Raw genomic sequence first — 27,011 nt, 5'->3', positions numbered from 1 at the left:
TATTTACTATATAGATTGCCTATATCATCAACTCTCTGGCTCGGAGAGCTTTAGTAAACAATGGCTCTTTGAGCATTAACAAAAATGCTCGCTAATGCTGAGGATCATAATGTGTCAACGATGTTTTGCTATAAATTATCCATGGCAACAAAAGGTAGTCCTACTGAGGAGGAGGGTGACGCCAGACTAATGAGCAGAGAGAAATAAGAGAAATTCAAGTGCGACAGGTTTTGCAAAGACAGATCTACTTGTCTGATACCACTTGAGACATCAAACCCTATCTCAATTTACGATGGAATATCAGTATATTAACCGACGGCTATTCAGGACTCAATGCATTTACGAAGTCTGGTGTACAGTTAAAAGTTGCATTAAAGCTCAAGTATTTGCAGTCTTAGTATAAAGAAAAAAAATACCTGTCAATATTCCAAAATATTTATTCAGACTTCTCCACGACATGTACTATATATTTTACAATTCAAAATATTTATTCAGACTTCTCCATGACATATTTATATATTTTACAATTCATTCCGGTAATGTTTGTATTTAAAATGACCTAATACCTTTACACATAAAAAAAAAATTAACCAGACTTGAATGATTAAACAAGACACTTCATAATTCAGACATTTAAGCCATTTTAGATAATGCTACTATCCATTTTCTCTTGCCGGCTATGAGTTCCCCAATCAGGAAAAAATCAGCGACTTGAAAACTTTCCTTGCTTGAACTAACGCAAAAAACTTTCCTTCTTGAAATTAGAGTAAAACTTTGTGGAACTAATGCAAACTTTCCCTCAATCCTTGATTAAACTAAGAGACTCCCTTGCTTGAACGAATACAGACCCATTCCTTGCAAACCAAGCTGATTGAACAAAAGCAATTTAAAACCTATCCTTGAATGAACCAATGGAAAGCTTGACTTGCAAGAACTAATGCAAAACTTTTCTTCAGCCTTATTGAATAATTATAACATTTTCTTGCTTGCAAGCCTTTCTTGCTCCTTACCTAAAATAAAGGAAACTTTCCTCGCTTGAAATAAATCAAAACAACCACTTGCTCGATCTAATGGAAACCTTGCCTTGCTTGAACTAAAGGAGACTTTCTTGCAAACTTTAGGTTGCTCGAACTAATGGAAACCTTTCCTTGCTTGAATCAATAAAAAACTTGCATGCAAACCGTAATTTGTTTGAACTGACCTTTTAACCTTGCTTGAACTAATGCAAACGTTTCCTTAATCCCTGCTCGAACTAAAGCAAAGTTTTTCCTGTTTGCAAAATGTTACTTCCTTCCAGTAATGTAAAACACTCCTTGTTAGCTATTACAGACCTGGCCTTGCTTGAACTGATAGAAACCTCTCCTTGATTGAACAAACTTAAAACTTTCATTTCCTTTTTAACTAAAGCAAGCCTTCTCTTGCTTGTCAACCTTAACCCCCTTTATTTGCAAACCTTTCTTTGCTTGAACTAAAGCAACAATTTCCTTGCTTGAATTAATAGATACCATTCATTACTTGGATTGAAAAGTTACTCTTCCTTTGAATTTCGCGTCAACACAGCAACTTCAAAGTAGCATAAAAAATAATGCCTTATCTTCATAAACCACACAATTTTTTTTTTAGTATTTATGAACAAACATCCTCAAAGGACGATGTCGTCAAGGTAGTAGCGAACCGAAAACTTAGTAATTACAGAGTCCACTTAAACTTACCAAAATACTCAGCAAGCGCATTCCCCGTTCAGTTTATGCATTGCAACACGATGGTGTTTCGTCGTTTTCACAGGTGGAAAAAGTGAAACTTATTGAAAGGTTTTACTTATCCCCCACTTCGAGTTCCTCCTAGCTTTCCCTTATCCCTCATATCGCCCAGAGACCATATAGGGTTTTCCTTGCTGTGTTGAAAAGTTATATCCCATCCAGTTTCTACTCAAATTCTGTGAAAAGAAAGAAAAAAAAGTTTTAAGTATCGTCAATCTTCATTTACCATACAGCACATGAACCACTTTGAGCAACCAAAGTTTTCTTTCAACTCTTTGCCAGTTATAGGATTATATCAAAAGATTTCAAGCAAAATAGTACAAAACATTGCAGTGGAACATAACTACTGGCTTTACAACCACACACTGTTTAATCTTTGGAAACAAAATTTTTTAAAAAGTTCACCCTCAAGCGATTAGGTACAGTATGTATGTACCTGGCTCAGTATTTGAAAACTTTCTAATTCAGTTTCATTGCCAAGGGATTTTAGGGTAATTTTTAAAGAATTTGTTTACACAATTTCGTACAAACTGGTTAATGTCTAAGCCCATTTCCATTAAATTTAACACTTCAATGTCCACTGGCATTTGAGTATAAAATGTTACATACTAACATGAACTTAAGGCCATATGATTATACTTGATTTGTGAGATTAAGCAGATTAACAATTTAGACATTCCGGCCATTTTAGATAGGCACTATCTAGCATTTTTTTCATACTGGCTGTGAACTCTCAACTAGAAAAAATAATTAACTAAAAATCTTTCCTTGCTTGAACAGACTCATAATGAAATTAAATCGATTTAACACATGCAAACCTCTCCTTAAGCCTTACATAAACAAGAAAACTTTTCTTGAACTAGTACAAAACCTTCATTGCTTAAACTTAATTCAAAGCATTTCCTTGGTTGTACAAATTGAAACCTTACCTAGCAAGAACTAACTCAAACCTTTCGTTTAGCCTTGCTTGGGCTACTGCATTGACTGACTTACAACCTGTCCTTGCTCCTTGTTGAGCTAATGTTAGCCTGTCCTTGCTTGGACTGGTGCAGACTTTAACTCGCTTTTTTTAATGGAAACCTTTCTTTTAACCTGGCCTAAACTAATGTAAAGGTTTACTTGCTTACAGCCGTTTTCCTTGATCTTTGTTTGATCTAAAGCCAAGCTTTCCTTGCCTGCAAAATTTTCTCCTTCCGTGGAATAATGCAAGGGTTTCCTTACTAACCAATGCAGACTTTGTCTTGCTTGTACTAAAACTACTTCTTGATTGAACAGATGCAAAACTTGTTCCTTTATTTTAACAAAAGCAAACCTTCCCTTGACTGTAAACCTTTTCTTCTCACTTGCAAACCTTTGTTTGAACTAATAAGATTTCCTTATTTGAACAAATGCAACAATTTCCCTTACTTAGAAGTTTGCATAAATACATCAAACCTCAAAAATAAAACATTGCATCATATCTATAAACTACACAATTTTCTTTATAGACTATGAACAAACCTCATAAGGATCTATGTCAAAGTATTAACCAACCTAAATCTTAAAATTATGAAGTCTACTTAAACTTACCAAATGCGGATTCAGTGCTACTCCCCCGTGCAGTTGAACCATGCAACATGTAGTTTTTAGTTTTTCACATGTGAAGTATATGAACTTCATGACTTTCACTTGCCAGGGGTTACTTTCTCCCATTCGAGTTCCTCCCTAATCTGTAGTTGTTTTGTGGCCACATTCAGTTAGTTACAGCCATCCAGCTTCAGACTAAAAATTCTGTGGAAAGAAATAAAACTTATAGGTCACCGTAAATCTTCATTTACCAAGCTGTATAGGAACCACTACATTCTAAACAAGTTTTCTTTCAGTTTCTTGCATTATCATAGGATTACCTTAAAGGTTTTAAGCAAAGTAGCATTCCAAAATTCTGTACTATTCTAGAACATAGCAACAGAGCAGTTCATAACTACCGAGTCGACACCAAACCAAACATTTTTAAAAGTTCATCCTAACCAATGAGGTACATAAGGTAGGTACCTAGCACAGTATTTGAGAAAATATTCCAGTTCAAGCTTCCATTGCCAAGAGATATTTGGGCCACTTTAATGAATTCTTTACACCCGTCTTCCTACAAACCGATTAATGCATAAGCCGAATTCCATTAAATTTAACACAATGCTCACTTGAATGTAATACAAAAGCCAAATTCCATTAAATTAAACGCTTCAATGTTCGCCAGAAATTGGGTAAAAGTGTTAAAACACCCTACCCTATGAATTTACTGCAACTGTCAAATAGTTTAAAGTGGACACAGCTTAATGCGGACTATTATTACTTTAACGGAATGATAAAGGACAAACTTGAAACTTTTGTACATTAAAACTGCAAAACATGTTTAAACAGGCTTCAACACACGTCAGCAACTACATGTATATCACGAACAAGTTGAAAACAAGTTGACGTTAACGGAGAATGAACCTTGGGCAAATGCTGGCTAAAAGTATTGATGACTTGTCTATCTAGCAGTAAGTCGTAAAGTTGGATTCAACCTGTCTGATAATGTGTGCGTTTAGGACGTTTCTCTGTAGTATTGACGCGCCCGTAACCTTACTCACAAGAATTTAAACTGTGTATTACACGGTTCCTATAGCGTACGGTTTTGTTGTATCACAAACTAGTTCGACATACTGCGTCAGATAAAATCATAACTGTTACAAGAGTGTAGCCGCCGTTACCCAAGTGCACAAGTTTCCCGACTGAATAAAAGCTATCATGGAAATAACGATAACTTCGATCAAATAACCTATATTACAATTTTCCTCTAATTTTCCTCTGTATTGAAATCAAATTATGGTATTGCCTAGAAAAATCTTTTGGCCAAGTACACCATAAATCATTGTAATATATTTCAGGATTACTAAAATTCTTTAAACATTGTTAACTATACAATTGTCAACGTGAATATCCTGGAATCTTTTCTGTCCCACCCAAGGGTGAGAAAATTATCTCGAAAGTTTACTACTTAAGAAAAAAATAGGTACCAATTAAAATTAAGCTAAAATGTTGACAATTTTCTGAAAGCCAGTGTCACTTAAAATTCCAAATTATAAAAATAAAACCCGTTCTCCATGAATCAGGAATGCTCTTTATGTTAACTTAAAAATTACTTTAACTTAATTTGTTCCATGTCAAATCTCCTGTAGGTGAGGAGTACCATATACCATGAGTTATTACAATTCACATTACTGCTAGTGGAAGACTTATTGCAGGAAAAAATTTAGCCTCACCGGAAATTTTCATTTGTAGCATTACAGTTTGTGCCAGGAAATTCATACTGTGTAACTTCCTTTCTACTAAAAAAAATATATACATATGGCTAAACAGATGAATTTATTGGTAATGCAAAAGACAATTCCTAAGAACATTACAAGGTTAGCAACTTAATGACATAAAAATTGACCAGCAGTATAAAAAAATATAGATTAAAACATTAAAAAATTAGTTTTCTGAAGTTTGTCAAGATTAACTTACTAGGACTGTGGTATCTAGAGGCCAAAAAAAAAAAAAATTTCACATTGAAGATATCTACAGAAACATAAAACAGTCGACTGATAAAGTAATTCGCTTGTTAGAGGTTAGGACAGGGTGAGACCTACCTTGTAGTAGTTAACCCGCTGACATGGGTATGTTGAATTTATACACGTAAAATGAGCACCTGTGTCCTCACACTTGAAGCCATTACTCCTCGCCTTTTTGCTTAAAGTCTAGTAAACAAAATATCAAAATACCGCTAGCCTACTGTTAACATATTTGATACTTTGAAATTCAACTCCTCAAGTCTCTACCATAACCTTCATCGAACAAAAGTAATAAAATATACAATGCAGCCTCACAAGACTAAGTATTTTCGTTTAAACAAGCTTTAATATCAAACTAAAACACGCAAAATCATTATAATGTTCCCAGCAAGCTTTGCAACATTCTAGTCACTAAAAAAAGCTCGGTAGCCTTCAGATGCTATGTTTCAAGCTTACTTACATCACGGATTAACTTAATTCAGAATTTCCTTCTAATCCTTGAGGAGGGGGTAAACAACTTACTACAATGTACTTTTTACTGGAATAAAATTAAAGTAGCGAATTTCCTTCTAGTTCAACTATTACCTTGGGAAGTCCCCCGCTAGAACCAGCAAAGGTTTATGAGGAAAATTACATAAATCTGATATAAAGGCCTAAGACTAAAATTCTTCATAGAACACTTTGGTATTTTAGATTGATTGTATACTACCGTTTGAAAGAAAATATGGACAAACGGCGTTTAATGGTTTGTAATACTGACGCACTGTAAACTAGCGGAAAACACTCACTCTGTGTTACTGTTTAAGTTTTAAGCATCATTTTTTGTATCACGTCGCAGCAAGATCTCTGCAGGGCCCACACACTTTTTAAACACTTGAAACTACAATCGAAAAGTCTCGTACCACTTGTCATATCCTCACTTGCCATATCCTCAGTACTGAATATTTTCAAAAACGATCACTACTTTAAAAGCTTTGTTTCCATTAAAAGGCACATTTACTTTATTCACTTCATTATAATCTCCCATGTGACTATCATCAGTACTTATCAAGAAAACGCGGAACACCAAAGATTAAAAACTCTAAGCTGTTCTGGCTTTAACTGATAATGGCATTAATACTAGTCCCTGATCAGGATTTGTTGCTACTCTTACTCATCCAAAGCTTCTGAACTTTGTTTACCTTTCGTTCAGTATGTGATCTCTGTCACGTCTTGTGCGATTCAGTTTCAAAATGCATTTTTTCTGCGATTACCAGTCGAGTTACCATGGACTATCATTTTTGAAATATGACCCTATCTTTGAGTCAGTCATCGTTAACACATGCGTTAAACATGAGCCCTTGCTATTTTTTTTCCTTTTAAGGAGCAGGTAACTTTTAGCCAGCAAAAAAGTTTTAAAACTCCTCCTGATTTAGTAACGGATTTATTTTCCAGATTCCTTCCAGTTTTCAGCTCCCAAAACATTCATTCTAACAATGGCTGCCATGTATGTAACAACTGTCGATGGCGAGGGAACCAACTACTAATTTTATCCTTAAAAGCAACGGTAACTACTTTATTCATCTGGATGAGCCGTAACCCATGAATGCCTCTCCTCCAGTAATAAATGGCTCTCCATATTGAATTACTACGATTGAGGTAATGGGAGCAAACGTGCCTTGTAGCTGCTACTTCTCAACTTTTAGAAAATGTGGTGTACGCAGTGCTGAAGGCGATGCTAGTTAGGACCCTAGGTGCAATGTCAATTTTCGGTGATTTTCTGTATTGTATCACACATCACGATGTGTGTCGTTCTACGTCAGGTTTGGACCCTTTAATCAGATGGATCTGAACGCCATAGTTATGGTGCATCCTCACCCTGTATTGTACACGTCCCTTTTGTTAAACAGGTGGAAGAAGCAAGCAAATTGGCCTCGTAGCATCTGTTTCTTTTTACGGTTGAAACCAATTTTAGAAATTAACCATATTTTTCCGGACTGCTTATCTTCAAGTTTATGCGTTTAGGACCAACCCTGTTCAAGCTTTAATTTGGGTTCCCAACCCTAAAAACTCTGTTTTGGACAGAGGTCCCCCCTTGTTTTTTAAATTTAAATTTGGATATCTGGAATAAAATAAACTCAGTGATTTTCCCTAACATTACGGATATTCATAATACACGAATTAATAAGTTTGAAAAACATATGTTTCATGTATCTAGCATTTGAATCATTACTGTAACGTTCAAAATGTCCAAAATTCGAGAGAACCCGTTTAGTTCAACGTGCAGGAGCACACTGGCCGAGTAGGTAAGGACTTCAAACCGTAACAGACTCAGACTCATAACTAATAAAATACTCTTGAGCATTATTAAAGCAACTGGGTCGGAGCCACGTTAAATTCTCTATGAACCGTCCCACAAAAACTACTTAAGAACCCTTATGAACCCAATATGGCACGGACTTTATCCTTCACTCTTTTACATGCGGTATAAAAGTCCCCTTTAGTTGGGTTAAATAAACGTTGCCCTCTTTCGTAGCTATAGTATATTTTCAATGACATGTTCTACAAACGTATCGAAAACAGTGTTAGTCCACTAAACTTAAGGGTAAATCGTTTAGTATGTCCGTACTTATGATGAATAATTTAAAAAGTTTGTCTGCTGTTTATTTGGAAAATCTGCATTATTGGAATGTATTGGTACCCAGAGGGATATTTTTAAGCAAAGCATTTCCAATATCCTTATGATTATGAATTCAAAACTACTTAAAGAAAATTATTATAGCCTGGCCAGCCCTAGGAGAGCTGTTAATCAGCTCAGTGGTCTGGTAAAACCAAGGTATACTTGACTTTTTCCTCCTATTCATAACTACCATGCGTCATGAATTTACCGCTACAAGTCAGCCAAATAATCTCGGCTCATTCCGTTAACTACAGACTCATCCAGGTTTCACTGTTTCTTCCGACCCCTCTTCAACTCCTACAGAAATAAATGCAGATACTTTTTGTATTACCTCTAAAATTATTCTTAGATGGAAGGCTATAATTAACACTTAGAAGTTTAGGGTTGGCTTCGATGTGACAAGAAATGCATTTCTGTCACTAAAATTGCCACAAAGACGAGCAAGCAAAAAACTTATGACCCTCCCCTCAAGCCAATCCAGAACTTGGCAGTTTCACTTAGTACTATTCTGAAGCGATAAGGGTATTTCTGAAAAAATCGAGAATCTTGCAGAGTTCGGCGATACCGCTGAACTTCCGCTATATCAATAATTATGAACCATTAGTGGTAATTTTTCGGAAGACTCCAGCCAGCCATTTCGGGAGGTTCCAGCTAGCCATTTTTGAACTTGAAAAACCATTTGAAATAGGTATTTTTCATGCAATTTAAAAAATTAACTTACAAACCTTTGAATAGGGCACTAAAAACTGATGGGAAAAATACCAACCTAACACGAGTAACCACTGGTAGTGTTTACTGGTCTTTGCAAAACTTTTTGCCGTATGGGTAGCTATGGAGGCAGAAGGGGGGCCAACTGTCAAATTACCTTATAAGCCGTAATTTGATTAACCAGTTTAGTTTTTCTCTTATTATGCATTTGAAACAGAAGGTCATGTATCGAGATGAAATTTTTGTGGACTTTTGATGTGTTTTACCAAAAAAATAACAAGAAAAATATAAATTATAATGCCATTTTGCATGAAAAACCTGGGTTTTCTTCCGAAAAATAACCCCATTCTTTATCCACTTGTGGACAGTTAACACCGAACAACGCGTTGGAGGCCTATTTACCTTTCTTATTTTCATTTCACTCAATAAAATTTTTGTTTTGTGCCTGGGAGGTGGCTGGACTCTTCCGAAAAATAAGCGATCTTTATCCACTTGTGGACAGTTAAACCGAACAACGCGTTACGTGCTAATAGGTTCTTTCATTCACTCCTTACCTCTAACCAATGAGCAACCAACGCTTACGTATAGGTTATTACTTACTCCTACCTCTAACCAATGAGCAACCAACGCTTATGTGTAGGTTATTACTTACTCCTACCTCTAACCAATGAACGACAGGCAAGTCAATAGCTGTTACCCTGATTCCATCAAGTCTATGAAAATTATTTTCTACGTTTCTACCTCCAATATTCTAGGTTCTATATGATACAGCCAATTACTCAAAGTCTATTACTCATAAAGTCTAAAGTAAAATTATGCTTAAAACAGTATTTCTAGACTTTCCAAGGACCGACAGCTTACTATACAACGATCCAGAGTAGCGACGACTTAGCGAAATTAAGAGAGGATTTTCCAATGGTAACATCAAGGCGTTCTTTCAAGGTCAGAGAATTTTTTTTTTATCTCCAGCTTCCAGCCATACCCGCTCTGCGTACGTCGTTCATTAATTAACTAACACAATTGATAATTTAAGGACATCATTGATGAACCTTAATTTGACCTATCCTTAACTAAAAAAACATCTAATAAAGCCACTCCTACATTTCACTCCTAGTGTACCAGCATGCTTCATATTGAGGCATATTTTAAATAATACACATACCTGAACATCTCAAAATAAAACCCAACACCGTCGCAATAACACTCGTAGACACTATAACTGATGCTGCAGAAACCGACGACATCTTGCTATGATTTCACTCAGCTGAGAAGTATTTTCGCCATTATTGGCTTCATCAGGGAAAAACCAATCACAAACTTCCGTGGCATTCCTTCGGAGTACAGTAAGAAATAACGACCCGTGATTGGTTGAGGACCAACCAAGGAATCTTTAGGAATGCAGTAGACGAGTACGTTACGTCATAACATCTGCCACTAGCGACATCTGTTGGTTACGCTGTTCATATATATGAATTAAATAATTGCTATGAAGACTATTGGATCGCGTTTGTTACAAAAGACAAAAATCCTACTTATTTTATTACATTTTCATTATAAATCTTAAAATGAAATACATCTGTCCCGTTTCTAAAGACCTTGATTTTGTGTCTAGTTACTACGAAAACAAAGATTGTGACAAAAAATTTTAAAAAGTCTAAACTAAAATCACCTCGCAGTTTAAAATGGAAAATTTTATTTCTTTCATGGGTGTAACATTAGCTGAATTTCGAGATATTATAAAAATTAATTGTTAACATTTTCGGACAGTTCAATATCCAGAAAAATACATCTGAATGCATTAATACTAAAAAATAATTTCAGAGAGGTTTACAGGCAAATTTGTTCCGCTTTTAAAATAAAACTATTTTATTCGTGATCGCACCCATAACTGAATTTCGTGAAATTATAAAAAAATATACTGTAGTTATTGAAATTTTCAAACAGTTTAATGTCAAAATAAAGATATCATAAAGTATTATTTGTAAAAAAAAAGTTTCAAAGAGGATTATGAACAGTTTTGTTCCGCTTGTATTTAGCTACAGTACTTCGTATGATTTCCTAATACCTCGACATTGTTAATTTTACTTATAGTCACCCTACCGAGATATCAATGTTTTCTTTTGCATGAAGGGGAAATAAAGAAAACGTAGGTATTGTACTACGGTAACTAAATTAAAAGTACAGCTTCTAATTCGAGTGATAAAATACGAAGTATTGGATAATTTTCTCTCGTGATGATTAAATATTAAAGCAACTTTACCATGGTAATGGTAGAACTATAGGGTAGCTCCGCGTCGCCGACGGCACTATAACTTGACCTTTTCAACAGGTTTTGGTTGCTAATTATGAATTTACCTTTCATTTTTGCGCTCGAGTCTAATTAACCTGTAATTAACCCCCGAAGTCCATCCAACAAGGGGTTTCCATACGCGATCTTCGCAAGACAGAGCACGGCTATGTCTGTTTCGAACGGTTCATATCCCGTCCGGCAAGTGCAATAATTTGTAGTATGGGTAACCACCGCCCCCCCACCCCCGGGCCACTACTAAACACGGCGAAGGGACATTCCATTTGGCCGACAACAAACAGATGCACGCCAGTATCAGAACCCCTAAAAGTGTAGAAAAAACCATTTGAAAGGTAAAAACAGGCGCGGAGCTAATATATAGAATTACCATATTCTCTAATGGTATGAGGCCCCATTATACTGTATTCTAGCTTTTAGGAACTGGAATATAAAATTTAGGCCAAAGGCCAAGCGCTGAGACCTATGAGGTCATTCAGCGCTGAAAGGGAAATTGAGATTAAAATGGTTTTAAAGGTATAACAGGAGGAAAACCGTGCAGTTGCACTATGAAACAATTGTTAGGAGAAGGTGGAAAGTAAGATGGAAGACAGAAAATATGAACGGAGATACAGTAAAAGGAATGAAAGGGGTTGCAGCTAGTGGCCGAAGGGACTCTGCAAATATATAAATATAATAATGCCTCAGTGTACCGCGTGAGGTGCACAAGTGGTCCTACCCCAATACCGGGTTCTTGGCGTTTTGGCTATGGTGAAATGGATTTGCTTGAAATATCCACATGGCATCGTTCAACCAACGCTTGAAGTTGTCTCTTTACGGAACAGAAAAATTCAGCCTCTAAGTTTATGTAATTTGCGTAAAAACCCCTATACCATTTTTCATATTTATGTAAATAAGTTGCAGCCCAAAATCTTATTCCTTAACTGTATATCAGACTCCAGTCGTTATACTACCAATTCCCAAAGTTTCATCAACCGTCGTTTAGTCATCTGTGAGATGTGAATTCTCATTTCTTTAGATTATAAGAGATGACAAGTTTCTAGAAAAATCAGGAGAAAAAAAATATTGCTTATCGTTTTATAACTTCGATAAACATAAGCTGTAGGTACAAAGTTGATTTTTTTTCAGTAAAAGTGCCTCTTCATATAAGAAATATATAGCTTGATATATAGTTACCTTGTTTTGAGTTGGTAGATCTATGTAGTAGCTCCGCGGCGGCGATTTCCTTCTAACTTGACTTTTCCTACGGTGTTTTGGTTGCTAATTATGGATTTACCTTAAATTTTTGTCGCATGAATGTATTTAACCTGTAATTAACCCCTGAAGTCCACCCAACAAGGGGTTTCCATACGCGATCTTCACAAGACAGAGCACGGCTACGTCTGTTTGGAACGGTTCATATCCCGTTCGGCAAGTGCAATAACTTGTTAACGTATGGGTACCCCCCACCACAGGGCCAGTAGTACTAAACACGGTGAAGGGACATTCCATTTGGCCGACAACAAACAAATGCACCGCCAGTATCAGAAACTCTAAAAGTGTAGAAAAACCAGTTTACAAGGTAAAAACAGGCGCGGAGCTAATATATAGAATTACCGAGAATATTAAAGGCATTTTAACAAATATTTCTCGCTTATTTCCTAAAAAAAGGGTAAGATAACACACTGAGTATGGGTAAAAAAGATAGATCGCTTATTTTGTAAAAAAAAAAAAAATGCAAATTCACTTGCAACATAACATTATAATTTTAGAATTCCTTCTACACACCAGGCAAAATTGTTCATTCATATCTAACATTTTATTACTAAAGTTACTTATTAAGCATAAAAACTGCGTTACCAGAGAAGACGGACAATATTGAGGTCATAAAAAATGAGTATTTTATATTTTCTTCACAAAAAAGGTTTAAGCTTTTTGGCATATTCATGTAGGTAGCAAAGTCGACAAGTCAGTGTGTCTGATTTGTTCTATCGATGAACTATATTCTTCTAGTTTTTAATAAAGTTATGAACGAGAACAAGCATGGGATGGGGAATTAAAACAATTGTCTTTCTTCGAGGAACATCGATGTTCGATAACTGAATGATAAATTAGGATACTGAATTATATAATGTATGTAATAACGGATAAAAATGGTGTGCATCGATTAAAATGGAGAAATCTAGTTTACCAAAAGTGAGTTTCGCAAAAGTAAGTCATGCTGTCAAGATATTACCGAGGTACAACATTTACCACAGTGATCCAACATTTCCTAAAGAACCAACCCATAATTGTGTGAGGCATAACGATCAAATTTAATAAAAGGCTTTAAATGTACTTTATTTCATGGGATATATAGTGGTTATGCTTTCCTTATAACATTTCGAAAACTTTGGTGTTGTTTGTCATAACAGGATGTGTTAAGTTTGTTAGCCTTCCTGACTTTTTCTGTGTCCTTTATATTCCTCCTCATTCTTGGTTCATATCATATCATCTGATACTAATCGTTCTAGGAAGCAAGATTCCCTGCTGGTGTATAACTAGTCTAATTTAAAGCAACAGTAACAATAGCATACTGCAGGTTCATTAATATTTGAAATGAAGTCGAGATGGGAACTGTGAGAAATATGCCTTTTATGCGTTGAAGAAACTTCTCACGCTTAGGATCCTTAAGTTAGGTTCAACTAGCTCGGATAAAAAACAAGTATTTCCGCAACATAGCCTTTGCGCCGAAAACGGGAATTGATTATCACGAACATTGACCTCACCTTTTGGTAAGAACCAGAAGAAACAGTGACTCTTCCAAAAGTTGGGTACTCAGGATTTAACAAAGGAACAGCACAGTAATTTGAACAAAGTCTAAAACGTTGTCTTCAAGTCACCGGTTGGGTGAGTAACTCTCTGGATGCGTCAACTGCTAATTCTAGCGAAGTTAAAAAGTAGCGGGACCGGGTAAGGAAACGTAAGAGTAGATTTTTTGAAAAAAGCCAGATACACTGAAAATATAGCTTTTCCTCCTTTGCCCCACTGAACGACTGACAATAAATCAATTCGCAATCGGTTTGTTGCACTTTGGGAGAAAAAGTCATTAGGTTAAAAAAAAAAAAAAAAAACAATTCCCACCACGGACAAATCAAGAAGCTGTTTTAGTTCCTCAACACATACAGATAATACCGTTTTACCTTAATACGCAGTTTTCGAGAGATAACACTATATGCCGTTAGAACGAATGTCCTAACCTTCTCTCAAGGAAACCATTATTTTCCCAAAAATAAAAAAAATCTCTCTACCATCATTCGTTAACTTTTCTCTCACTCACATTGATATATTTTTACCAATTATTTGGTCTAAAAATCGCACGTAATTAAATCAGTGCCTATTAAATCAACACCTATTTCGTCTTTGACGTAAAATTCAATTCAACTTAACGTTTAAAAGTTCAGGGTGGTGAATGGGAAAGGGCATCGTCGTCAACATATAAAAGATGGGGTTGGGTGTTAGGAGTTGATGGCTCGTTTAGAATCAGATGTATCAAGATCGAACAATACAATGTTTGATTTCAATTTACGAATGTTTATACCAAAGAATCCTACTACAACGATATGCATTCCAGTTAACACTTAATTCGCTAGGTATCAAGGGAATACTGTAATAAACTGACTTTACAGGAGGATTTCGATCCATCAGAAGAGGCGCTGCAAACATGGTTGTTAAAGAATTATAAATCTTTTAAGAATTTTCAGCATACTTACTCGCTCGCACAGATGGCTTCTCTAATCTGTGCCTCTCAGACCGGACAAATGAAGACTGTTTAAATCTCCGAACGGCAGGGCCCTTAAAACCAGCTGATTTTCCAGAGAGTGGACAAGGGCGATACCCTGCCGAAATAACCTAGGGTAATGAATCGATAATAGCAAATCTTTTATTTCATCTAAACTCGTGAACCGGTTAGTTGTCGGGTATTCAGTGTTCATCACAGGCCCACAAAACAACTGGCTTTTAACTATTGTTCCTACCAGTGTACCAGGTCTTCTCTTTTGTTTTTCGATCGCTGTCAGTTTGACTATACTGTACATTACGAATGGCTGCTAACGCACGATATATATTTTAAACAGACGTCTGAAAAAAACCATATGGATGGACAACTGTTCATTGCCAACTTATAAAATGTACACGATGGCCGTGCATTTGTCATTTTTATGAAAATTTAAGCATATCTGTCACCATTGTTGGAATCCATCATTAAACAAAAACTTAGATGTTAATGTTTCATATTTGAACCTACGAAAAAAATTAAATTTCTAATCAAGTACTTTATATTCATAAATGTTCTCCATAGCACAACGATCTCACCGATTCCAGTATCAAGACTACATTTTACGAAATTTTAAATACTCTTATCCATTACGAGTAATTCTTCAAAAAGAGAAAATTCATACTACCATTACAGTGTCAAAGCAAGTAACCATGATAGTTGTGACGCCGTTCCAAGGGTAGAAATCAATCTGTGGCTTGTTGCTATAGAAAAACTGGTGTATCGGGAATGAAAAGCTACAACTTTAATACATAAAGCTTTATTTAATAAATAATCTTAAAAACATTAACGTGTCTTACAAACATTATGACTGCATTTTTCGGCTAATTTTAAAACTTTAAAAAATCCATCTGATGCATCATTTGCCTGCAAAACACTGTGAATGCTTGTGATCCTCCTTCATCGCATCCTCTTCTGTCGAAAAAAAAAAAAAATTAAAGTTACAAAAGGTATTAAAATCAGTATTTTACAATATCCCTTACATGTTAACCCCTTAACCATACATGCAGCAACTGACTTCCAAAGCATATTTGTCCTTGAATCTTTTGAAACCTACTTATCTAATTTCTTACAAAAAATTATACTGACACATAAGCAAACCACGACCATAAGGAGTAAAGGAAAACTGGCCTAGCATGTGCGCAATCTCTTCTTACCCCAACCCTTCCTACTGCAAGTTTTTAACGATAAACTACACAATGAATCTAGTCTGCCTTGCATATACTGTACTTAAATAACATAAGCGGCACATTTAAACTTTGACAGGTGTCAAGGTTATTTATACTATACTTACGTCTACCAATTGCTTCCTCATTACGCTGACTTTCAATTACTTCATTATGCAGACTTTCAGTTTCTTCATCATTGTGCCGACCTTCAGTTACTTTAACATTACGGCGACTTTCAGTTACTTTGTCATTATGCCGACTTTTTGTTGCTTCGTCATCATGCAGGCTTTCACTTTCTTCATTATGTCGACTTCCAGTTAGTTTATCATCCTGTCTGTCAGGATCATGCGGACCTTCAGTTACTTTAACATTACGGCGACTTTCAGTTACTTTTTCATTATGCAGAGTTTTTACATCACCATCATGCAGACTTTTACTTTTATCTTCATTGTGCCGACTTTTAGTTGCTTTATCATCCTGTGTCTCAGTTACACCATGCCGACCTTCAGTTACTTTAACATTACGGAGACTTTCCGTTACTTTGTCATTATGCCGACTTTTCGTCACTTCATCGTGCAGACTTTCACTGTCATTACGCCGGCTTTTTGTCACTTCATCATGCAGACTTTCACTTTCATTATGCCGACTTTCAGTTACTTCATCATGATGACCGCTTTCATTTAATTCATCTCTATGACGACTTGCAGTTAATTTCTCACTGCGCCCTGCAACTGAATCGCTCAAAGTCTTCGCTTCAAACGCTTCCGCCACCTGATCCTGGTGGTTGAACAGCAAGTCGTCCACTTCGTAAATGACAGTGTCATCCGCCAGCGTTTTTATCTTCTGCACTAACAAGCCATTCACCGTAACTGATCCTATGGGCGGGACAGATACCATGATTATAATTTGAAGAAATAGAAAATATAGTCTTACATTAAACCATTAACACATTATGGACTTGAAAATACCTTTCCCAAGTTTCAGCTTTGAACTCTGACGTCCTTTTCGTTAGCAATGACCCAACCCAGGGTGACCAGATCCTTACCTTACTGCATAACATTTGAACTTAATCAGAATAAGAATCAATTGAACGAATCTACTTATTTAACTTTCTCCCCACCCAAAACCACACTTTCCCACTGGTATCCCCCAATTTATAGGACAAAGGTGATCTCCATTATCTCTAAAAATACTCGTTTGCTAACAGCTATGTCAGAAACGTTTTAAGCACACATTAAAACAGAAAAGGATGTGTTCAACAGAGTCCAAAATGCAATGACGGTTTCAAGTAAAACACCACAAAAAAAAATCTCCAAAACAGAGGCCTCTTGCCATAAGTAAAAAGGCTTCTATGAACTGAAGCTTATCTTACCATCATGTGTTTTATGAAAGTTCAGTGATTTCCCGTTCATGTTCATCACTGTTAGACCCTCTGGATCCTCCATCCTCGGGTCATCCTCATTCACTACTTCAAGAGCCATATGGTCGAGGAGGAACTCCTTGCGCAATTGGGTACTCTCCTCGTCGTCGTCATATAGAGGGTGAGGTCCGTCCATGGGCACCAATCCAATCATGGCCACATCGTTCGGAGTGAGGATTGTCCCGGGTTCTGGAATTGAATAAAGTCAGACCTTATCACAGAGTCATAGCTCAAAACTTACATTTGAAAAATTATTAGTTAAGAAAATAGAATGCTCACCCTCGAGTTTTATATTTCGCGTTAAGTTTAACAGAGCAATGAGCATTTTAGCTGTCTCGTCAAAACTAAGACGTAAATAAAATTGCTCTCTCTCGAGGGAATAATGCTTAATTCTAACTTAAACTTCTCATTGTCCTCTTTTCACTCTAAAGTTGACGGAAACTTTCTTACCACAAATCAGTAACAGATTAACACTACTAAACGCAAAAAAATAAAAAATAAAAAAATGAAAAATAAAGAGGCGTGTCGAACTTACTCATAACGCTCCTTTCGAGGGAAATATCGTGGTTGAGTTCCATGTTCCATATATCCAAGAACGTGACATCGCCCTCCGATACGGAACCAGGAATAAGTGGGACTTCGAAATATCCTTTCGTTAACCCGACGATCTGCATAATCCACAGCCATCCTGCTGTTCCTTAGGACAAAAGTATATTAGGTAAGCAAGAAAGTAAGCACTGATTTATTAAGAACTACCAAGACTTCAAGAAAGCTTTCAAAGTTTATACTTAAACAAAAACGATAATCACTTCTTGATCTACGGGCTTCCCCACTCACTCACCCATATACTTATTCTCCATGATCGCAATACTTCGTTCCAAACACAGTAAAACACAAGAGAAAAGGCGCTAAAACCCTCGACGACCTCTGTTTCTTCCTTCTACTAACGGACGACTGTTATGTTAAAAGGAGATGGCCTTCTTTAATGCAAGGAAGCTCAAGGGAAGGAATAGACAGTGTGGAGCTTAGAGGGCGCTGGCTATGGTTGCGTTCTTAAAAGAACTAAGTAAAACTGCACAAGAGCAAAAGTATATAACCGTGAGGCTTCTATGCTTTTTTTTACGGTTTCCAAAAGTTTCCATTATTATGACTACAACAGTTAATGGAGAACTAACCTCTACCTTTTGTAAGTTCATAGTTCTGTTAGTAGTGATTATTCCATCTTTGAAAAACCACATCATATTTTTTTATAATAAAGTAATGTTTTCAGGCTTCGTATTTCTGAAAATCGATTCTGCACAAAACTTTAACTACCAGATGTGAAGTTGGTGGCGGGCTGCTTAAAGAATCCAGAGAACCTGTTCGTGTGACACCTACTTAATAGACTAGTATTCACTTTCACCAATTTTGATTGTATTTCGGAGACCGATACCGTTACTAAATAATACCAACAAGGCGAATTTCAATCAGTTTACCACTGGAACGCGCCTCTGTCAAACTTTTTGATGGAGGAAGGAGAAAATGTTCGCATACGATTTCAACTTTTTTTTTATTTAAAGAGGGAGAATACTGGGATGATAAGAGAGATGACAGAATTTACAGAAACTGTCGAAAATTGTTCACAGTCGGTGGATTAGTTCCGAGCTTCCCATGCTGAAACTGAGCTCAATCATGAACCCGTGTCATGTCATGAGCTGATGACATGAACTAATGGATTTTTGGGGTCTCATTTTGACCTACCCATTTTCACGTTAGGCGGAAACGTCGACTGAAGATTTAGATGGTGTTTTTTTTGAAAGTTGATCGCCTGATTTACAGTGGTGTTCGGCTCCCAGCGGAAGATGCAACGAAAAGATAATGAAAAGTAAATACCAAGTTTTACCGTGTCTGTTAAACCACGCACGTGAAGAAAAACCACGCACGTGAAGAAAGAAAGCAGTTATGACACATTACGGATAAAATTACCAATAAAATGGAATGCACACAAGCAGGAAAATAAACATATAAATAACACGTAAAAGTTAGACGTCCTGTAAAGTGGAAGATCACGGTCAATAACATTACACGAGAGTGAGCAGCGCCATCTCTACGCGAAAAAAAAAGTACATGAACTCCCGGCGCTTTCCCTCCTGGAAACCGGAGGTGCTTGTTTTGTGTGACAAATCGGTCTATTCAATGGAGGACGTGGCCCAAATTGACAAGATTTTTTAAGCCTATTTATTTTCCATTTTAACAGTAAAAGTTATTTTTAAATATTCTTATTAAGAGTTGCAAGTTTTCTGACACAGTTCAAGATACTTTAGTAAAGATTCTTGTTAAATTCTGTAATTTTTGTACTAACTAGTGACTTAAACATAAAATATGAAGTTAAATATAGTGAATGACATTTTGACAATACCGCTATGGATAAGCTTTGGTGGTTGGCATAAGATCGCTACGAATGTTCTCAGTTATCTGACGAGCGCTAAAACCAGCTAATTTTGTCTCCAGGTTTAATCGTGATTACTGATGGCGTCCGCTGATACAAACCAACCCTCGCCCGTTGTCGTCCCAGCTATTCCTGGTTCCGTATATGATGATGAAGTTCCGCTCACGCCAGTATGGGAATTGGCCATGAGAAGTGATTCGTCCATAGGGAGAGATAGGATTAGTAAGTGAATAACCTTTGTCTTTTACCATTGGTGGTGTCATCACTCCTTTTCTGGGTCCCTCGTCTTCTCCAGTCGATTAGCTTTTTAAAGTTGTACTTCAGGGATATCCCAGAACTTGAAGTTTTTCCCATCACCCAAGTACGATCATGACAGTGTATTGAGTGAGGTAGCTGAGTTGACGTCTTCTAAATCTAGGAATAACTCTGTAGCGATGTTCACATGCTATTTTTCAGCCTAGCGTATGATTGAATGGGTCTTTTAAAAAATACCATTGTTTTTGGTACCTACGTTTGAAATACCCGAAGAATTACGTGGATTATATGCAGAGTTGGGCATGAATCATTGTTGGTTCCTAGTTTGAATAATGCACTCGAGTAAATGAAACTGCTTTGGCCGTTGCTTCGATTTCTTTCACTAATTTTGTTTCCCCTGCAAGTATCAGAGTAATATATTTTACTTTAGCTCTAGATTACGCACTTAAATGTAATATTCTGACCCAAAGCAGAGATCCAAGGAAAATAAAGTCTAAAGTTTAATTTTTTGAATAATTACTGGAGCAACCGCACAGCCTACGGCAAACAATTTAATATAGTGTTTCTATTCTCGGGAACTCTTCATTTTCCCTTCTTGCAAGAAGAAACAAAGCTTGGTATTATAATTAGTTTTGTACCTGTGGATACACTGCCATATTCAGTCCCGGAGTATTTGTCACCTAAGTCTGCGCAGCCACTTGTATCTTTGAAAAGTAAGTTTACATTGACAAACATTTTGTTTATTCAAATAATACTGATTCCTTTCATATTTGCCCTAATTGGTGTAATTATTATCGTAACAATTTTAAGACTGACTGTCATAGTCTTTGTAAGTCCCGTTTTGCCAAGGATGAATTGCTGGGCCACGTAGGAGCTGCCGCCCTACGACAAGTTAGGTTTGGATTGCTGCCTAGTGATTACTGTGGCTGACTATGGTGTCCAGTTCAGACTTCAAAACTTTTAATCCCTTAAGCATCAACAGTGTCAAGTTATGGCTTTCCTGCGTTTTCAAGAGTTTTAGATTATTTCAGTGACATTGAATATTTGCAAGAGCTTTAGTTGTTTTAGGTAGCTGGGTTTTTCCCAACTGAAAAACACTTTGCTGCAAAATAGTAATAAATTTGGTTGAAGACAACTCAGATGTACAGTCATGCTCAAATCTGAGGCGACATGATTCTTCTTGTATCGTCCAAAATCTCAGACAACGTAACGTTGCCAGGTAGTGTTTTTTTCTTATTCCCAATGTCAGACACGTCGACAAGTTTGCAAATTCACAGCTAACACTATTTTCGCTATGGGTATACGAATATGATCCCTTTTATGCATTGGCATAATTCGTAACGTGTGTGATTTGAACTTTTTTTTTAATTGCTTAGCTCAAAGCACGGTGTGATAACATGTTCCTCTGGCTGGTCAACATAACTACCTCGGCAGCGTTATAACATAAGACCCAATAAGCTCAACAGTGATAACATTTTCAAAATATGAATATAAATTACAGGTTTTCTTTGAATGGTTGAGTTTTAAGCTGTGTTCAAGCTGCCTGTATGTTGCAAAATGATTTATAGGTCTAAAAAAATAATCTAAGCCTTCTGAGATGCAATCTGTTAATGAGAATTTATTTGTAGAGATTACCTGTTCTTTGAGAATAAAAGACGATTTTAATTATATGGAGAAAATGGGTATTAATCGAAATATCTATTAGTATTATCAAGGCCTATGGAACACTTGTTTTATAACTGGCATAAAATATATTTTCTTACAAGTCGTCGTCGTCCTCGCTTTTGGTGTGTAATTTATTCACTCATAAGGTAGCTTGAAGTGCAAGAATGTGTAGATAACTTCATTTGCTTTCTGCCCTGAAATTGTTAATATAGAGATGTGAATGCTAAGTGAAATATATTTATAATAAGTAAAGAAATCTAACACACCTAGACCTAGAAACAAAATCTTGGCTTTAACAAAAGAACTGCATAGGCGAATATTTGCTAGTAAGCCATACTTATTTAAGTGGTTAAGAAGTGTAACTTAAATAATTTTGTTTTTATGAAAATCTTAATAGTCCTCTATCAGATTTAAGATACACGTTTTCTAGAGAATTTCCTTGATGCTATTCATTGTAGACCCTTGTTCAGTTGGTTCATGATGCTGTCACACTAAAATGGTTGCCTCACACACGCTCCGCTCAACCGTTGATATCGGTGGATGCGTTCTAGCTACAGTAATGCTTTCGTATTTACTAATTTACCTTGTTTCAGCGTTGAGGCCTAAAAACAGTCAAAGGCTTTTTCAAATTTTATGGTTGCATTGGAAGCAATATTAATGTTATGACACACACACATATATATATATATATATATATATATATATATATATATATATATATATATATATAATATAATATATATATATATATATATATATATATATATATATATATATATATATATATATACATATACATATACATATACATATATATATATATATATATATATATATATATATATATATATATATATATATAATATATACATACATACATATATACATATACATATATATATATATATATATATATATATATATATATATATATATATATATATATATATATATATATATATATATATTTAACATCTGAACTGAGGTTTGATGATGACTTTTTGTCGAACGCATCTGCGATGAGTGAACGAAAGTTTTGAAAATGTTTCGTTACTGTTTTTCCGAAATTTGGCTACACGTGATATTTTCTTGGAGTTTTGAAATATGACAGATTTCACTCTTATGAAGCATATCATGGCCTTATTGTATGAAATCGGTGTTTTCGCATTGAAATAGCAGATTAATATGGATCTTGTTAAGTTGCCAGTCGTGAATTTTGAACTAAATCCTATGCGATCGTGTATCACTTAAGAGCATAGCTATTCCATGATGAGCATAGCTATTCCAGTTAAATCATAAACAAGCAATTCAGATAGTGAACTACATAACTGTTATAGTTTATATTTCTGTAATTTTCTCGTTCATATTTTCAAAAATAACTCTTAAAACATCACAGACTGAGCACAGACTGACTACAACTTGCGAATGCGTCACAACGCTGGTAATAAGTCTCATATCATTGAGTAATTTTTGTAATTTGCAATCTTACTCATTTTAAGATGACCATGAAACAAAGTCCCAAAGCTAGTTTAACAATCACTCAATTTCGAACGTCGCTGAAATCGTCGCCTTGACCTTTTCAGAAGTCAAGACGATACTCTCTCCGGACAAATTCGCGATGCATGGCCTGGTGATGTTCGGACCTCATCCACTTTTTTACGAAGACGATGCGGATAGGAAATTGCGCAAGGAATTCGTCCTTGATTATCTGACATGCGACGTCGTGCAGGGCGATGACCCGGAAATAGACGAGCCGGAAGGCCTCACGGTCAAGAACTTGAATGGGAAGTCCCTGAATTTTAAGAAGCTACAAAATGGTAAGTTCAGTGTGGGGTTCTAAGAAGGTTTTGTATATTAACTGTATAGACTGATAACATCGGTGACAGACTTCGTAGATTTGTGTGATAGCTAATCTGAAACTTTTGACAATTAAAAATGAAGTATTACCCGGTAATGAGATTTAATTTTATAGGGTAAAATCTGTAATTGTGCATTTTCCTAATAATGAGACTACTGCAGTCTTTGAAAGTAATAATCAACGCATCCCATCGGTACCGATTCACTCCTTGTCACGACAACTCGAATAGAGCTTGTGGGTGGGTGGTTAGTGCACCTCACGCTGTGAAATGAAGACATTACTTAAGGTCCTTGGCAGAGTTCTTTCGGCCCGCCCATACTTGCAACCCCCTTGTTTTCCCTTTACTGAATTTCCTTTCACATTTTCTTCCATCTTACAATTGCTTTGCAGTGCAACCGCGAGGTGTTCCTCATGTTAAACATTTAAACCTTTTTACACTCCATTTGTCTTTCAACGCTTAATGACCGCTTAGGTCCCAGCGGTTGGCCTTTGGACTAAATTTGATATACCTTTCCATTCCAGCTAGAATAGATAAATGCAGCAAACAAATATTTTTGCGCAGCAATGTTGTCAGGGACTGTAGTTTCGCGACCTCATTTTAATTCTCAAGTCTACACTTTTATTATTTGCAGACCACCCCTTACTTTACAAATAAACGTATTCCACGCTAACTTTTCGTCGCAGGGCTGATCAAGGTTAACAACGTCCTGATAAGAAGTAGCAGAACTCTAGATGGTGATATTATAGTTCATGAACTGGACGAAGTGTTGTTCGATCACCAGAAAAAGATTGATGAGGCCGTTGACGACTTGATCGAGAAAGGATCGACAGATGAAGGTGATGATATCGAAATGCTTTTTTTATATATATTTTCTGTAGACATTAACAGTGAAAAAAATAAAGCAGAAAGTTTTAATATTTACATGTTCTTAAGGGTTGTTAGCACAAGTGGTAATTTTGCATTTCGGAAATAAAGGGAATTCCAATTTCTAAGGAACAGCGTGTTTCCATATTTTTTTGAGTTTTGATCCACAACTGGTCTAAACGCTAATATAAACCAGTGGTAAACTAAACATATATGTAATAAACCAACTTTTCCACCTTAAAACCAACAGATTTGTGTGCGAGTGAAGAGGAGAGTAGTGAGCAGGTGCTCTGAAGATTCCTCAGACACTTCAAGCTGCCCAAATACCCAAGAGGCTGACCTTGGAAAGGGGCCACGATATTAATCGGAAGCTTTTTATCCGTACATTCTGGACAACAGACTGAATATTTTAAAGAAGAAAACTAATATTTTTTTTATATCCATCATGCTTTTTAACTTGCGTAGGACGAAACTAGTAAACTAGTCACCAGATGTTTGAAGTTCATTCCTTTCCTTAAAAAAAAAAGCATTCAAAGTTTATCACGATGTCCTGAAGATGTATTTATTAGTTTAAGTATCGATGAAAACCTATGTAAATTTTGCCATCATTCTTTAATATGGTTAGACGTATTTGATATTTGCAAATCTTATGCAAGAATTTTCTTTAATTTTGTGAACACGATTGTTTCAACTAATTTCTAAGATAACTAAACGATACTTAAAAGTAAATAATGTAATTAACTGCTGGTCAAGGGCTTAATATAATCCACCTGAAGTTCAACAGTTTTATGGCAGCGTTAATGCACTATCAAGAATCGATCTACCGTCAATATATGAAAATATTCTTCGGAAATTAATACTACCAAAGATACATTAAAACTCTGAACTCAATAGTCCAGGGGGTCTATCGCTCAGTACCGGCTGTGTAGTGGTACGTTTTCTTGAAAAAACATTCGGCCATCATGTCCTGAGACGTGTTTTAATCTTGAATGTTTCTACGCCCGCCATATGTGGCGAAGTAGGCGTTGAACAGTGTAACTGTCAAGGGCTTTCTAAACTTACTCATGTGAAATTGTGTCTAGACCTTTATATCGCCTAAAAATGGAAGATATCAGCGGGACAGCGTTAGAAGTTATCTTATGCAGTGCTAATTTATTTCCAGTCAAGAGGCAATATTTGTGTAAGAACTGTGGTAATTCTGCGTTGTATAGGAAGTATAGTACAATCATGGAACGACACGAACGTGTGTAATTGGGCAAACGCAACTACATTTTCTAATAAATCACAAGTATTGAAACAAGAGGAATATTTGCCTCTAGAAAAAGCGGGCAGTGTTGAGTAGATTTCGTCCATCCCTTATATACAGGAGCATGAGAAATCTAAGTATATTTTTGGACAAACTAATAAAAATCTGTAAAACTAAAAAAAAAAAAGTATGCAAAACACACACTAATAAAAATTAAGTCAAATAATGCAATACACTCAAGATATTAGTTAATTTTTTTTTCTTTTAATAACTAAGGGAAAAGGATCGACTGAAAATTTGTTGCAGTTGTATGCATAGTGCCAAATATTAGTTAAGATATTTCCAGAATAATACTTTCATTCCTCTTTGTTGTTCAGAAATAAGTTCTTTTCCTTCCCCCTCAGTATTTATTCAACTATCATTTTAATTTTGTAAGCAAGACTAACGCCTGTAATTTATACGTCAACTTGAACGACAAGGAATAAATCTTCGTTCCCCATGAAAATGGAGACTAAACTATCCATTTTCTATATTTGAAAGCATATCTATAGAAAACAAGTATTATAAGATAAACTAAAGCATTACCTCTATCCACTGCGCGCGCTCTTGAGACTGACAACTCTTTCCTAATGGACGAAATTTAATCTTCATGAGCAATATCGTCGGAATTCTTTCAACATCTACAGAGTTGGTTCCGCTCCATAAAATAAAACTCTATTCGAAAATGTACTACCTATGTATATCTAAGGGTTTACCAAACTCCTCAAATTCTAGGTTTATAATAATATACAGTATATATATACAGTATATACATATGTATATATATATATATATATATATATATATATATAATATATAATTGTTCTATTATGTATTTTATGTATATATATATTATATATATTATATATTTATATATATATATATATATATATATATATATATATATATATATATATATATATATATATATATATATATATACATATATATATATATATATATATATATATATATATATATATATATATATATATGTATATGTGTGTGTGTGTGTGTGTTTTCCATAGCAGGATAAATACAAGAATTAAAAAACATGGCGGTTCCCTTTAGATTCAAACTTTTCAGCTCCAGACTCTGAGATGAATTGCGGTTGAGAAAACCCCTGCACATACTGAGCAACTCATTCTTAGCTTGTTTGCTCTCTCTTTCCTCCTGAATTTTTAGGCCTTTCCTTCCCAGTACTACTTATAATCCATCTATTCAGCAGTTTATAAGCATATACGCCCTTCTTCCAAAATGTTCGTGTTA

General features: G+C 35.7%; 2 protein-coding genes and 1 long non-coding RNA gene across 6 annotated transcripts; 1 reads left to right on the top strand and 2 right to left on the bottom strand.

Annotated features, from left to right (window-relative positions):
* Window positions 1–419: 419 nt before the first annotated feature.
* Window positions 420–2,992, bottom strand: LOC136848085 (uncharacterized). Its single transcript, XR_010855932.1, has 2 exons — window positions 1,143–2,992; window positions 420–1,078 (listed from the first exon to the last, which is right to left on the bottom strand). It is a non-coding gene; the product is annotated as an uncharacterized lncRNA (long non-coding RNA).
* Window positions 2,993–15,541: 12,549 nt separating this feature from the next.
* Window positions 15,542–18,450, bottom strand: LOC136848084 (golgin subfamily A member 6-like protein 22). 2 transcript variants are annotated; one of them, XM_067120270.1, is made up of 5 exons: window positions 18,228–18,450; window positions 17,922–18,077; window positions 17,339–17,575; window positions 16,092–16,841; window positions 15,542–15,712 (listed from the first exon to the last, which is right to left on the bottom strand). In XM_067120270.1, exons 1-5 carry the CDS (start codon window positions 18,244–18,246, stop codon window positions 15,657–15,659), a joined length of 1,218 nt encoding a protein of 405 aa, XP_066976371.1. In that variant the 5' UTR covers window positions 18,247–18,450; the 3' UTR covers window positions 15,542–15,656. The 2 variants fall into 2 exon arrangements, with proteins under 2 accessions (XP_066976371.1, XP_066976370.1); XM_067120269.1 differs by having other exon boundaries at window positions 17,922–18,083; window positions 18,228–18,381.
* A 1,034-nt stretch (window positions 18,451–19,484) lies between these two features.
* Window positions 19,485–24,949, top strand: LOC136848082 (uncharacterized). 3 transcript variants are annotated; one of them, XM_067120265.1, is made up of 5 exons: window positions 19,485–19,621; window positions 19,877–20,036; window positions 23,318–23,551; window positions 24,277–24,429; window positions 24,708–24,949. In XM_067120265.1, the coding sequence occupies exons 2-5, from the start codon at window positions 19,895–19,897 to the stop codon at window positions 24,749–24,751; spliced, it is 573 nt and encodes a 190-aa protein (XP_066976366.1). In that variant the 5' UTR covers window positions 19,485–19,621; window positions 19,877–19,894; the 3' UTR covers window positions 24,752–24,949. The 3 variants fall into 3 exon arrangements, with proteins under 3 accessions (XP_066976366.1, XP_066976365.1, XP_066976367.1); XM_067120264.1 differs by having other exon boundaries at window positions 19,540–19,688; XM_067120266.1 differs by having other exon boundaries at window positions 19,593–19,710.
* Window positions 24,950–27,011: the final 2,062 nt, after the last annotated feature.

Source organism: Macrobrachium rosenbergii, chromosome 18 (assembly GCF_040412425.1).
Source record: "Macrobrachium rosenbergii isolate ZJJX-2024 chromosome 18, ASM4041242v1, whole genome shotgun sequence".
In the NCBI taxonomy this organism is placed as follows: domain Eukaryota; kingdom Metazoa; phylum Arthropoda; class Malacostraca; order Decapoda; family Palaemonidae; genus Macrobrachium; species Macrobrachium rosenbergii.
Note: the sequence above shows the minus strand (reverse complement) of the source record. Positions and strands in the feature narration are given on the sequence as shown.